We start from the raw sequence: 14054 nt of genomic DNA on the forward strand, positions 1-14054 counted from the left end.
TTCTGACTGTGGCCATGAAAAAAATCCTTTCTTAGATTGACGATCAATACCGACTGTTTGCTGGATGAACAGGTTCATTGATTGAAATGGCCCCAATTACCACAGAGACATCTATTGCAAGGAGATTTTCTTGATGTTTTTGAGAATGTGGTCATCGGCACCATGCAACGGTGTTGAACAACATGAGCACAGACATCCAGTGGAGCGTACATCTTATTAAAGGTAGAACTAAACTTCAGGAAAAAGGTTGTCCATGTGCAGGACTGAGAATCCCTGCTGTCAAAAATAAACATTCAGTACAGATACCTTGAATCTCTAAAGCATGTTCACACTTTTATTATTCATTGGTTGAATAAATGGACACACATTTAAAATAACCATCTAGGTTAAGATGATGAAAACAAAACTCATAATGCTAAATCCCAAAAATACATTCAATGTGTGTTGCTCTGCATTTCACTGGAGGCATGATGTCTATCAAACTTGACACTTCTCATAACAGCACCGCAGCTAACCAATGACACTCATATATAGTAGCAGTAGGCATTAACCCTAAAGCCTAACCACGGCAAAGGGGGAATCTCAGAGAAATGCCCAGGACATATTGCACCTCAAAGACCTTATGCATACAGGAAATAAAAACTTTTCTTGAGAGTTTTCTGTGAGATTCTTCCTCAAAGCAGATCATGTTTAGCAGGCAGCCTCTGTGGTGACGGCGCCGTGGTCCAACACATGCTCTGGCGGCACAATGAGCTTGAGAGCTTGATCTAAGGCCACTGCCGTCAGACCCCAGATTCGATACTTCGGACTGTGAAACACAGGGAGTGTGTACCCATAACGGTCACCGGTACGGAAGTGTGTGTATCCTCTGTTTTGGGCTTGACATAAATGCTCAAGTGTCAGGGTAAAAATCTCTTCCACCTGTCAATCAAAGAAGTGCAGTGTTACTCAACCCTTATCTCAGGACGAACAGTCGGCCATGATGCGGATGAACTGAATGGATTGTGATGATGTAAGTTGGGGAAATGTGCAGTGGTCTGCCTGTACCTCACTTGGATTGGGTCGAAAAGAGAGTCTCTCCAAAGATCCAAGATTGGCGATTACAGGCGCAATCATCATTCCAGACTGCAAATTAGGAAACACAAAATTAGATGAAGAATTGCACTGATCTTTACTTCAGAAATAGTTAAAAGCTTTCTGACACTTAACTGTGCATTCATACCCTTAAAGTGCCCCTACTGTCCTTCATCAAAGTTTCTTCATTTTTATTTTGTTTCTTCATAGTCTTTTGAAGTGCACACCACACTGTTCAAACAAATCGATGGATGAATCAGTCGCTATAAACCCCTCCTTACCAGGAGTCTACTCTGCTCTGATTGGTCAGATGGCCCAGTCTGCTGCGATTGGTCTACTCTGCTCTGATTGGTCAGATGGCCCAGTCTGCTGCGATTGGTCTGCTCTGCTCTGATTGGTCAGATGGCCCAGTCTGCTGCGATTGGTCTACTCTGCTCTGATTGGTCAGATGGCCCAGTCTGCTGCGATTGGTCTACTCTGCTCTGATTGGTCAGATGGCCCAGTCTGCTGCGATTGGTCTACTCTGCTCTGATTGGTCAGATGGCCCAGTCTGCTGCGATTGGTCTACTCTGCTCTGATTGGTCAGATGGCCCAGTCTGCTGCGATTGGTCTACTCTGCTCTGATTGGTCAGATGGCCCAGTCTGCTGCGATTGGTCTGCTCTGCTCTGATTGGTCAGATGGCCCAGTCTGCTGCGATTGGTCTACTCTGCTCTGATTGGTCAGATGGCCCAGTCTGCTGCGATTGGTCTACTCTGCTCTGATTGGTCAGATGGCTCAGTCTGTTGTGATTGGTCTACTCTGCTCTGATTGGTCAGATGGTCCAGTCTGCTGCGATTGGTCTACTCTTCTCTGATTGGTCAGATGGCCCAGTCTGCTGCGATTGGTCTACTCTGCTCTGATTGGTCAGATGGCCCAGTCTGCTGCGATTGGTCTACTCTGCTCTGATTGGTCAGATGGCTCAGTCTGTTGTGATTGGTCTACTCTGCTCTGATTGGTCAGATGGCCCAGTCTGCTGCGATTGGTCTACTCTGCTCTGATTGGTCAGATGGCTCAGTCTGCTGCGATTGGTCTACTCTGCTCTGATTGGTCAGATGGCCCAGTCTGCTGCGATTGGTCTACTCTGCTCTGATTGGTCAGATGGCTCAGTCTGCTGCGATTGGTCTACTCTGCTCTGATTGGTCAGATGGCTCAGTCTGCTGCGATTGGTCTACTCTGCTCTGATTGGTCAGATGGCCCAGTCTGCTGCGATTGGTCTACTCTGCTCTGATTGGTCAGATGGCTCAGTCTGCTGCGATTGGTCTACACTGCTCTGATTGGTCAGATGGCCCAGTCTGCTGCGATTGGTCTACTCTGCTCTGATTGGTCAGATGGCCCAGTCTGCTGCGATTGGTCTACTCTGCTCTGATTGGTCAGATGGCCCAGTCTGCTGCGATTGGTCTACTCTGCTCTGATTGGTCAGATGGCCCAGTCTGCTGCGATTGGTCTGCTCTGCTCTGATTGGTCAGATGGCCCAGTCTGCTGCGATTGGTCTACTCTGCTCTGATTGGTCAGATGGCCCAGTCTGCTGCGATTGGTCTACTCTGCTCTGATTGGTCAGATGGCCCAGTCTGCTGCGATTGGTCTGCTCTGCTCTGATTGGTCAGATGGCCCAGTCTGCTGCGATTGGTCTACTCTGCTCTGATTGGTCAGATGGCCCAGTCTGCTGCGATTGGTCTACTCTGCTCTGATTGGTCAGATGGCCCAGTCTGCTGCGATTGGTCTACTCTGCTCTGATTGGTCAGATGGCCCAGTCTGCTGCGATTGGTCTACTCTGCTCTGATTGGTCAGATGGCCCAGTCTGCTGCGATTGGTCTACTCTGCTCTGATTGGTCAGATGGCCCAGTCTGCTGCGATTGGTCTGCTCTGCTCTGATTGGTCAGATGGCCCAGTCTGCTGCGATTGGTCTACTCTGCTCTGATTGGTCAGATGGCCCAGTCTGCTGCGATTGGTCTACTCTGCTCTGATTGGTCAGATGGCTCAGTCTGTTGTGATTGGTCTACTCTGCTCTGATTGGTCAGATGGTCCAGTCTGCTGCGATTGGTCTACTCTTCTCTGATTGGTCAGATGGCCCAGTCTGCTGCGATTGGTCTACTCTGCTCTGATTGGTCAGATGGCCCAGTCTGCTGCGATTGGTCTACTCTGCTCTGATTGGTCAGATGGCTCAGTCTGTTGTGATTGGTCTACTCTGCTCTGATTGGTCAGATGGCCCAGTCTGCTGCGATTGGTCTACTCTGCTCTGATTGGTCAGATGGCTCAGTCTGCTGCGATTGGTCTGCTCTGCTCTGATTGGTCAGATGGCCCAGTCTGCTGCGATTGGTCTACTCTGCTCTGATTGGTCAGATGGCTCAGTCTGCTGCGATTGGTCTACTCTGCTCTGATTGGTCAGATGGCCCAGTCTGCTGCGATTGGTCTACTCTGCTCTGATTGGTCAGATGGCCCAGTCTGCTGCGATTGGTCTACTCTGCTCTGATTGGTCAGATGGCTCAGTCTGCTGCGATTGGTCTACTCTGCTCTGATTGGTCAGATGGCTCAGTCTGCTGCGATTGGTCTACTCTGCTCTGATTGGTCAGATGGCCCAGTCTGCTGCGATTGGTCTACTCTGCTCTGATTGGTCAGATGGCTCAGTCTGCTGCGATTGGTCTACACTGCTCTGATTGGTCAGATGGCCCAGTCTGCTGCGATTGGTCTACTCTGCTCTGATTGGTCAGATGGCCCAGTCTGCTGCGATTGGTCTACTCTGCTCTGATTGGTCAGATGGCCCAGTCTGCTGCGATTGGTCTACTCTGCTCTGATTGGTCAGATGGCCCAGTCTGCTGCGATTGGTCTGCTCTGCTCTGATTGGTCAGATGGCCCAGTCTGCTGCGATTGGTCTACTCTGCTCTGATTGGTCAGATGGCCCAGTCTGCTGCGATTGGTCTACTCTGCTCTGATTGGTCAGATGGCTCAGTCTGTTGTGATTGGTCTACTCTGCTCTGATTGGTCAGATGGTCCAGTCTGCTGCGATTGGTCTACTCTGCTCTGATTGGTCAGATGGCCCAGTCTGCTGCGATTGGTCTACTCTGCTCTGATTGGTCAGATGGCCCAGTCTGCTGCGATTGGTCTACTCTGCTCTGATTGGTCAGATGGCCCAGTCTGCTGCGATTGGTCTACTCTGCTCTGATTGGTCAGATGGCCCAGTCTGTTGTGATTGGTCTACTCTGCTCTGATTGGTCAGATGGCCCAGTCTGCTGCGATTGGTCTACTCTGCTCTGATTGGTCAGATGGCCCAGTCTGCTGCGATTGGTCTACTCTGCTCTGATTGGTCAGATGGCCCAGTCTGCTGCGATTGGTCTACTCTGCTCTGATTGGTCAGATGGCTCAGTCTGCTGCGATTGGTCTACTCTGCTCTGATTGGTCAGATGGCCCAGTCTGCTGCGATTGGTCTACTCTGCTCTGATTGGTCAGATGGCTCAGTCTGCTGCGATTGGTCTACTCTGCTCTGATTGGTCAGATGGCCCAGTCTGCTGCGATTGGTCTACTCTGCTCTGATTGGTCAGATGGCCCAGTCTGTTGTGATTGGTCTACTCTGCTCTGATTGGTCAGATGGCCCAGTCTGCTGCGATTGGTCTACTCTGCTCTGATTGGTCAGATGGCTCAGTCTGCTGCGATTGGTCTACTCTGCTCTGATTGGTCAGATGGCCCAGTCTGCTGCGATTGGTCTACTCTGCTCTGATTGGTCAGATGGCCCAGTCTGTTGTGATTGGTCTACTCTGCTCTGATTGGTCAGATGGCCCAGTCTGCTGCGATTGGTCTACTCTGCTCTGATTGGTCAGATGGCTCAGTCTGCTGCGATTGGTCTACTCTGCTCTGATTGGTCAGATGGCCCAGTCTGCTGCGATTGGTCTACTCTGCTCTGATTGGTCAGATGGCTCAGTCTGCTGCGATTGGTCTACTCTGCTCTGATTGGTCAGATGGCCCAGTCTGCTGCGATTGGTCTACTCTGCTCTGATTGGTCAGATGGCCCAGTCTGTTGTGATTGGTCTACTCTGCTCTGATTGGTCAGATGGCCCAGTCTGCTGCGATTGGTCTACTCTGCTCTGATTGGTCAGATGGCTCAGTCTGCTGCGATTGGTCTACTCTGCTCTGATTGGTCAGATGGCCCAGTCTGCTGCGATTGGTCTACTCTGCTCTGATTGGTCAGATGGCTCAGTCTGCTGCGATTGGTCTACTCTGCTCTGATTGGTCAGATGGCCCAGTCTGCTGCGATTGGTCTACTCTGCTCTGATTGGTCAGATGGCCCAGTCTGCTGCGATTGGTCTACTCTGCTCTGATTGGTCAGATGGCCCAGTCTGCTGCGATTGGTCTGCTCTGCTCTGATTGGTCAGATGGCCCAGTCTGTTGTGATTGGTCTACTCTGCTCTGATTGATCAGATGGCCCAGTCTGTTGTGATTGGTCTGCTCTGATTGGTCAGATGGCCCAGTCTGCTGCGATTGGTCTACTCTGCTCTGATTAGTAATTTTCGGCGAACAAGTGAAATATCTGAGAGAACAAGACAAAAGGGACTACAGTATGCATGCGAGGGATATATTCTTAAAAATTGAAGTTAAAGCCTAACGTTATAGTCCCAGCGCGAGCAGCAGCGCCTCATACGCTGACCGTTCAAATGGGAAACACAAATTAAGGAACAGCTATGTTCATACACAGCAGGGTATGTGAAAATAATCTTAATAATTATAAATCAAACAGCTAATCAATAAATCTTGTGGAATAACACTAATACCGGGAGAGCCGCGATCGGATTGGGTTAAGTTAAGGGGTAACGTTAGTAGGACGTCGATTAACAAAATGCTGAAATATATTTTAAAGTATGTCAGTGAGCTTTAATAATCTTATTTTACGTTATATCATTATGACCAAAGAACCGTCAATATTTCCAAGCAATGGGTGTTTTTGTTAAGCATGTCAACATTTACCAGAATGGGTCTCGCGCATAGTTACGGTTGCTAAGACATTATTGGCCAGTGGGGGTTTTCGGGCGTTGCTTAGCGAAGGGTCAATTATTCTTATCAATTACTAATTGCAAGTGGTCAAATAGTTACTATATTAAAATCGCAAATAATTTAAATTAAAACTTGAAATTGACAAAAGCAGCCGACTTGCCTTTTCTTTTGCATCTTAATTTTAAAACAATAGATCTTGCATGTCACAAAACTTATTTTTACACCTCCACGATCGAGACGAGTTCATTCTGTCGCCTGGTTGAAGTAAATTGTAGTTTTCCTTGATTAAATGTGCATTTATGGTGAGATTACTACATTTTATTTAATTAAACGCATTCATGGTGAAATTACTACATTTTCAGGTCAATCTTTATCATTTTGACCACCAGCGTTTGCAGCACAGCAGAAATAGATTCGGTGTGGAAACGATCACTGTGCTGCTGTTATCAGTGAAAAGTGAAAGCCCTAACCTGTTTACATGGTGCGTTAGGAGATGCTGTGCGGCACTTGCTCTGCTTCAGTCGCTAACAGCCATTTGAGCTTCTACTGCTTCCTGATAAACACCAACCTTCGAGCGCAGTGGCTGCACAAAATAGACATTTTGATCGACGCGCAAAAAATAATAAAAATATGAAGTATGTGTTTGTTATACAGCCGCGGCGGATCAGTTATTCACTGTGCAAACGCATCATAATATGTGAACGCACTTACAGCACACTCCTGCACCGCAACACACACTGCAAACGGACGTTAGATCCACTGCAGTTCTGAGAAACTTAGATGTGTTTAAGAACTCTTTTTTTCTCATCTTCTTTGTTTATTAGTGGATGCGGATGACCAGTCGTAGACCGGAAACTGATACGCCGACTTCTGACAAAAGCGGAAGTTCGAAACTACGCTTGTGCACATAGCCCATGGTGCGGGGTTGTTTGGTGGAGGGGGGGTTATGGTGTGGGGTTGTTTTTCAGGGGTTGACCCCCTGGTTCCTGTAAAAGGAACTCGTAATGCTTTAGAGACTGAATCCTTGAACAAAGCATCAGTGTGAGGAAAGAGCTGATGCTACAGTGGTGAGAAAATTACAGTGTTTTTGATCTTGGACGCATGTAAATCTCTTGTCGGAGACACCAACATTAGGAATCTTACATTAGCATAATAGGGTCCCTTTAAGACCATTTCACAAGATGTAAACAACACTGGTCCAGAAGCACTTCCTGTTTCAGTTTGTAACTGTTTTCTTTATTTCACATGTAAAGAAAACATCTTAAAGATGTTTGTTTAACTTTTTGATTCAGTTTTACATGTTCTGTTGGTTGTATTTTATCCCAGCTTTTATGTAGTGTTAAAAAACTGAAACAGGAAGTGCTTCTGGACCAGTGTTGTTTACATCTTGTGAAATGGTCTATACTGAACAGGCCATTTGTACACTCACCATATCCCGCAGCGGTTTCATCACACCCCACACTTTATCTTCTGAGACGTGGATTCCCAGCTCCTCTCCAGCTTCTCTGAGAGCCGTCTCTACCACAGATCTGTCCGACGGGTCCTTCTTTCCGCCTGCAAAACTGACACAAGAGGGATGAGCCGACACGCCAGCGACTCTATGCAGCTTTCAGCAGTAGAAACCAGTTTCGGGTGACCTTCTACCTGACATCGCCTTTGTGCCGGCCCTTCAGCTGGGCCGACCTGAGGGTGAACAGCAGTGCGGGATCGCCGCTCACAGAACACAGACACACCAGCACCGCCGCCCAGCTCTTGCCCTCCCGCTCGTACAGGGCAGCGCCGGCCTGCATGGAGCGGCGGCAGCGAGCCTCGTTCCCCGCGGACAGACACCGGGCCGTGACGCTGCGCTGCTGGCCGTCTCTGTGCAGCCCGCGGGTCTGACCCGTCCGCACCGCAGAGCGGCCCGCGGGTCTACAGCGCCTCGTCCACAGGCCTGAGCCAAAGCTGCCGGTGCTGTGTGTGCTGCATGCTGGTCCTTCAGGAGAACGATGGCCTTTCTCCAGTCTGCACTGGGACGGAGATCCATTCAGACACAGGACAAGAGTCTGTGGTGTGTGAACCCAGTTAATCCTGCTAAAGTCCACGTGGGGTGACAGAAAATGAGTGCTGATGCATGTCCGTCTGGTGGCCCGTGGACACGCGTGTTCGGAAGAGTCCAGAGCGACAGAGGATCCGGTGTGTGTTTCCCGCAGGACACGTGAAGAGCGGCTGCAGACGTGTTCATGTGGGACTCTGAGCATCAACTGCAGTCTCTGAAACCTCAGCTGGGTTACACAAGTCTTCACGTGTGGGGTCCTGAACATCCTGTGATAACACAGTCCAACATTAAACGGACAGTTCATCCCACAGCTCTAATCATCCCAGGATTTACTCACCATAAAGCCATCCTACGTGTAAATGACAATCAGAGTTATATTACAAAATGTCCTGGCTCTTCCAAGCGTTATAATGGCAGAGAATTGCTGTTTTGAAGTCCATAAAAGTGCATCCATCCACTATAAAAGTAATCCATATGGCTCCAGGGAGTCGTATGCATGGATTTATGGTGGAGGAGTAACGCACAGCGTAATGACCAAGCGGAAACTCGGAGGAAAGAACAAAACAAAACACTGGTCGTGAATTGGACATTTTGAACAGATATATAGATCTATATATAATAGAAGAGGGGCTTCAGTTTGTTGTTTTAATCGTGAGACGCGTCTAAGCTTACGTTACTCCTACATCACACATCCCCACTTGTAATATCCTTAACTCGAGGTTCTCGCGTTTGGCGTCATCTGACATCGACTAATGTTTTGCTTTTAAATGATTAAGTTTTTCTGCTAACCGTAGTTTAAGCATGGAAAATAAGTGGGAGGACATTTTCAATTACCTTTTAAAGGGTTCATATACCCTGCAGAGCAAAATAAAGGACAGCATACCCGTTATAAACTGTACTTTTAATAATCCAGGGTCTTTATAACAGTATACCCCGTTATAAACTGTACTTTTAATAATCCAGAGTCTTTATAACAGCATACCTCTTTTATAAACTGAATTTCTATTAATCACTGGTATGGTTTTCTGCCAAAGTGAGTTGTGCCACACTGACCTAACTCCTCATCTTCATCAAGCTCTTCACAGCCTGAACTCAATAGAGTTGAGACTTTTGCTGATCAAATGAGGAGAAACTGTTCATTTGAAATACTGTGCCTCGATTTATTTAACAGTTATTCATCATTCTGCATTATTATATTAGAATAAAAATCTTAAATGACACCTTTTGGCAGCTAGCATGGGATCCAATTCTTCAAAATGATTGATTTATTGGCACAGATTAATAACTTTGATTCTGTTTCAAAACTAACTTTGATAAAGGTGTTAGTTGAGAATAAAACACCAAGCGTCCACAGAAACTTGACAATAATCGAACTGATCAGTCATTTATATTCGCTTCTATATACGTGTAAACGGAATCATTATTATCCACAGCTGAATGACCAAACATCTGTTTTAATGGGAAGAAATGATGATAAAACACATTCAAAAACTCACCTCAAAATAACTGAAAATAACCCACAATCAGCGCTATGACGGTGACCGGATGTTGTGATAGAGACAACTTCTTCTTCTTCTTCGGTGTGTGTTTGAAGTGCTGTTGAACAGGCGCATTTCGCCACCTACTGGACACACACACACGCACACACCACTGATCCTTACACAAACAGACATGACAATGAAAAAAGTCAAATCCGTTCTTTATTTTACTGTGCTTTAAAATATTTTTACTCAAATATATGTATTTAGATTCTTCTTTAAAAAAGTATTCATATTTCATGTTTTATTTTTAATTGGTTAGTTCTCTCAGCATCGTTGAATGTGTTTCCCGATCTTTTTTCAGTCGCCATTTGAAGGCGTTTCTTCTGAAGAGATCACTTTATGTAAGGACATTTAATTAAGGCTTTTATTCATATTTAAACATTGCTCAATGCAGATTTCAAATAAATCTTTGCTCTCTCAGTGTATTTGTGTTTATATTGAGATAATTTCGCTGTAATTGCACAAGATGGCTTGTTTTTAATATATTTTATAATGTAATAATTTTACAGGTAATCTCCAAATTATTGTAGAAACAATAAAGACAGTTATTATTTTAAATAATTGTTTAATGGCATATTTTTATAAATGAAGGCTTGTTTCAATGATTATTTATTTTTTCAGTTCTAGACATTAATTATCGCCATTCATTAAAGTACTTTAGGCTAATTGAAAGCTATCATTTTTAACATGTATTATTATGCTCCAGAAATATAGGCCTAACAACTTTTAATTTAAGTTAACTTATAAAGCCCATAACAAATCCAACAATAAATCTAACAGATAGGCAACGCTTCAGTCTTCATGTGGATCTCACACACTATATATGTGTCTATATGTGAATATGCAAAAGACAGACGTTTTTGACAATATTTTAGATTTGACTGTAAAACGCCACCATGAAAAAGGCAGCGTGCAAGCGCTGGGAATGAAATCATATTTGATATTTAATATAAATCATATTTAATCATATATCATTCGTATATTTATAAACAATACTTTATTTGTTAAAAAATACTGTAGTAGGATGAATTGCAGGGTGGGAACAGTGTTCTGTTATCACTCCACTCTAATCCACTACGGGTTTTCCAGTCTCACTCACAGGAAAAAAAAACTGCTCCGTGTTCAATCTAATTTAAAAAAGATAATCTTATGTTTTATTTTTTTTATATATCACAAACGTCTGAATTTATAATACTATATGTAATGCTCTGGAAAGTATTCTACATGTTTAATAAATGTTCCAGCTGCTTACACAAGGAAACAGTATGGGAAAGATCACCCAGGTAAAAATACGAATTTGACAAATTCTACAAACAATCTTAGTTTGCCAACAGTTAATAATATATATATATATATTGTTTTGGAAAACGGATTCCATAGCATTGATGTCCAGTCACCATTGCTGCCGTTACACTATTTTCCACCTTCGAACCATCTGTGAATATAGGTACGAGAAAAGGGAATTGGTTTCTTATGTCCAAATATTGCTTTCTATATACATTTGGATGAGTCACTCCTTTCCTCTGATTAGCCAAATCCAAATTGATATTCGGCTTCTTTAATTTCCAGGGAGATATAGAATTGACTTGTATTTGGTTTAAAATGTTTAAATTTATATTCAAGTTCTCCAAATGTGGTTTAATACGAATACCAAAGGATCTGATGCTTTTAGGTTTGCTCTCATACAAAGGAGTAAATTGTGATCTTGAGACAAAGCAATGGCACTGTCTGTGAAGAGAGCTCAAACATGCACGTTAGTCTGGACTAGGCTTAACCCTGGCCTTTAAAACCACCAGAAGATTTCATGGAGTATTTTACGTTGTAGAGCAAAACACCCAAGTGTCGTTGGTTTGCTTAACCCTTGTTTTGTGAAAGCTTGCCCTACTTGTCTTTTCTTTTACCCACCGTCACAGAACCCTTTTTATTAGAAAGACTTCAACCAATAAAATGACTCACAGACCAAAATCAAGTAGGCTTCACTCATCACATCACAGAAGTATTTTTGGAGCATGTCTGAGAGCGCACATTACTGTAACCCCTGGTAAAAGAGACGCTGAGACACTTTCCCTTTTTGTTTTTATTGAAACCACATCTGAATTCTTGTTCACAAAAATACCACACTTCAGTGTAAAAAAAACAGGCTAAAATCAGTAAAACAACTGCCGTTAAGCAGACGTCAGCTTTAAACCATCTCTGCGTTTCACTTTACCTCGACGGCCCCTTTAACACAGATATGACCTACAGTCAGCAGGAGCGTCACACACACACACACAGCCGACTAAACACCACAGTTAAACCTGCTCAGTCAACAGCAGTGCAAAAGGGACCCTCGAAATAAGTGTTACCCATCTCTTTCCTTTTCTCAAAATTCAAGTGTTGTAGGTATTTATACTCTGAAATTATCCAACCGTGACACATTCAATAAATCATGACCAAGAAAAAAAAAGTACGTAAAAAAGTTCATTATATTAAACTCCATAACATATCTTTCACACAGCCGTCACCACACACACACACACACACTTTCAATCTTATATGCAATAAATGTTTCAAATACGGCTCACTCACTTTATCAGGCACTCTTACACAAGAAAACAAAATAAGGCAACTCAATAAAGAGCGTTTGCTCACATGCTCAAACTAAAGCAAAGTGCGACCTGAAATTCCAGACTGGAGAACCGGTCCAGTTCCCCGGTGCTACGTGTTCTCATCCGCAGCGATGAGGGGCACTTTGGACTCGCTGTCCATCTCGGGCTGGATCTCCACCACCTGACTGTCCTCCAGGCCTGCTGTGGACCCCGCCTGCAGTGCTCGGCCTCTCGACCCCCGGTCCCAGTGGGTGAGGGTGACCTCCAGGGTGTAGTACAGCGCCCAGAACAGGGCGAAGCAGCCCAGCAGCAGCAGAGACTGCACGTCACACAACAACAGGGGTTAAACACAGGATCTGGAGCGCACAGGAGTTGGGGGTTAAGTACACACCTTCAGGCTGCTGGAGGTGAACGGGCTCACGGGCTCAGGAGGGACATCTATACCGGGAGGACAGGGCAGCGCAAAACCGCTGTGGAGATACTGGCCCCCCATGGCCTCTTCCACAACTCTGGACATCCAAACAAACACTCGTGATCATGCTAGAACTGCATCATCATGTCTAGTCTAGAAATAAACCACATGGAATTTGTGTTTCCTCAACATTTAACATGTAGAGTACCTCACCTGCGCCTCTCTTTCACCTGCTGATGGGACAGGGATGAGCCGTACAGAGTGAGTTTCCAGTGTTTCAGAACGCCCGATGCCACAGTCGACTCTCCTGCAAGACAGAGGCGGGAGACGCATCATGTGGACCGAGCAGAGGTCAGAGGTCAAGTCTTCACACCTGCTCAAGGAACCCAATCACACCGCATGTAAAGCTGCTGCTGCTTTAAAGTCATCTATTGTGTAAGTGCTGTATGAATTACCGTGACGTGACCGGAGTGCAAACATATCTATAGACAGTCCCTCCAGGATTTCACGATTTTTTTTTTGTGATTTTTGCGATCAAAATGACTGATTTTGTGGTGGTAATTTCCAAAAATTTGTGATTTATATATAACATTTACCATAATAGTATTCAGTCCTTCCAGAAAAACGCGGAGTTTTTTTTGTGATTGTTGCGGGCAAAAATCCTTGATTACGCGGCCCGTTTTCTTTAAAAATGCGATGGAAAGAATATGCGGGATATTTATGCAATTTTATGCGATGAAATTGCAGGAATTTGCAAAAATTGAGGGAACTTGCAAAAATTGCGGTTTGATAAAAAAAGAGAAAAAAAGTGATTCCCCCAACACCCTGTTCTCACTCGGCTAATGTAAGAGTCATTTCTTATTACTTCCTTTGATAAGCAAGCATACTAAATCATAGAAAGTGCTGGGAATATTTAATTTCTCATCTTGTTTTATTTCAGACTGTAACGAGTGTAAATAAGGCGTGGCCCCTTTAAGAGCTCTCTGCAGTGTTATATGTGCGCCTCGAACACCCCATGTGTGCGGGTCATTTCTGTTTGATGCTACTTCTTTTATCTTATGTTGTTTATTAAGTAACGACGTGGCGGTAGAACGTGTGACAGACAGTTATTAGGGTTGCCGCGGTGAGGAAAATTTCCCACCGGTTAATCGACGTGTGACAACACCGGTAATCCCGGTGTCACCGTGGAGGGCAGGGCGGGGGGGTTAAATAGCTTTTAAATGCGTGCGCGTTATACTTTCACTTTCGAAATAAGCGTCAATTGCTTGAATGGACAAAAAAAAAAACAACTCGCTGATAATAAAACTTTTATTTATAGACTTTTATTAGCATAACGAACGAATAAAAATAACCCCATGCATAGGCTGAAAAAAGTGAAAAT

General features: G+C 44.7%; 2 protein-coding genes across 4 annotated transcripts in view; both read right to left on the minus strand.

Annotated features, from left to right (window-relative positions):
• Window positions 1-307: 307 nt before the first annotated feature.
• On the minus strand, window positions 308-9778 carry nudt8 (nudix hydrolase 8). 2 transcript variants are annotated; one of them, XM_089120819.1, is made up of 6 exons: window positions 9629-9710; window positions 8470-8677; window positions 7739-8398; window positions 7524-7656; window positions 1048-1125; window positions 308-921 (listed from the first exon to the last, which is right to left on the minus strand). In XM_089120819.1, exons 2-6 carry the CDS (start codon window positions 8478-8480, stop codon window positions 691-693), a joined length of 1113 nt encoding a protein of 370 aa, XP_088976945.1. In that variant the 5' UTR covers window positions 8481-8677; window positions 9629-9710; the 3' UTR covers window positions 308-690. The 2 variants fall into 2 exon arrangements, with proteins under 2 accessions (XP_088976945.1, XP_088976946.1); XM_089120820.1 differs by lacking the exon at window positions 8470-8677 and having other exon boundaries at window positions 9629-9778.
• A 1957-nt stretch (window positions 9779-11735) lies between these two features.
• pcsk7 (proprotein convertase subtilisin/kexin type 7) overlaps window positions 11736-14054 on the minus strand; it is a 33473-nt gene continuing 31154 nt past the window's right edge. For both annotated transcript variants that reach the window (XM_039654034.2, XM_039654035.2), the window contains 3 exons: window positions 12887-12980; window positions 12653-12770; window positions 11736-12580 (listed from right to left, as the gene is read on the minus strand). In XM_039654034.2, coding sequence (XP_039509968.2) covers window positions 12371-12580; window positions 12653-12770; window positions 12887-12980 — 422 coding nt within the window. In that variant the 3' untranslated portion in view covers window positions 11736-12370. The remainder of the gene's footprint in view (window positions 12581-12652; window positions 12771-12886; window positions 12981-14054) is intronic.

The sequence above is a fragment of the Pimephales promelas genome, chromosome 16, assembly GCF_988280905.1.
Source record: "Pimephales promelas chromosome 16, fPimPro1.hap1.1, whole genome shotgun sequence".
In the NCBI taxonomy this organism is placed as follows: Eukaryota; Metazoa; Chordata; class Actinopteri; order Cypriniformes; family Leuciscidae; genus Pimephales; species Pimephales promelas.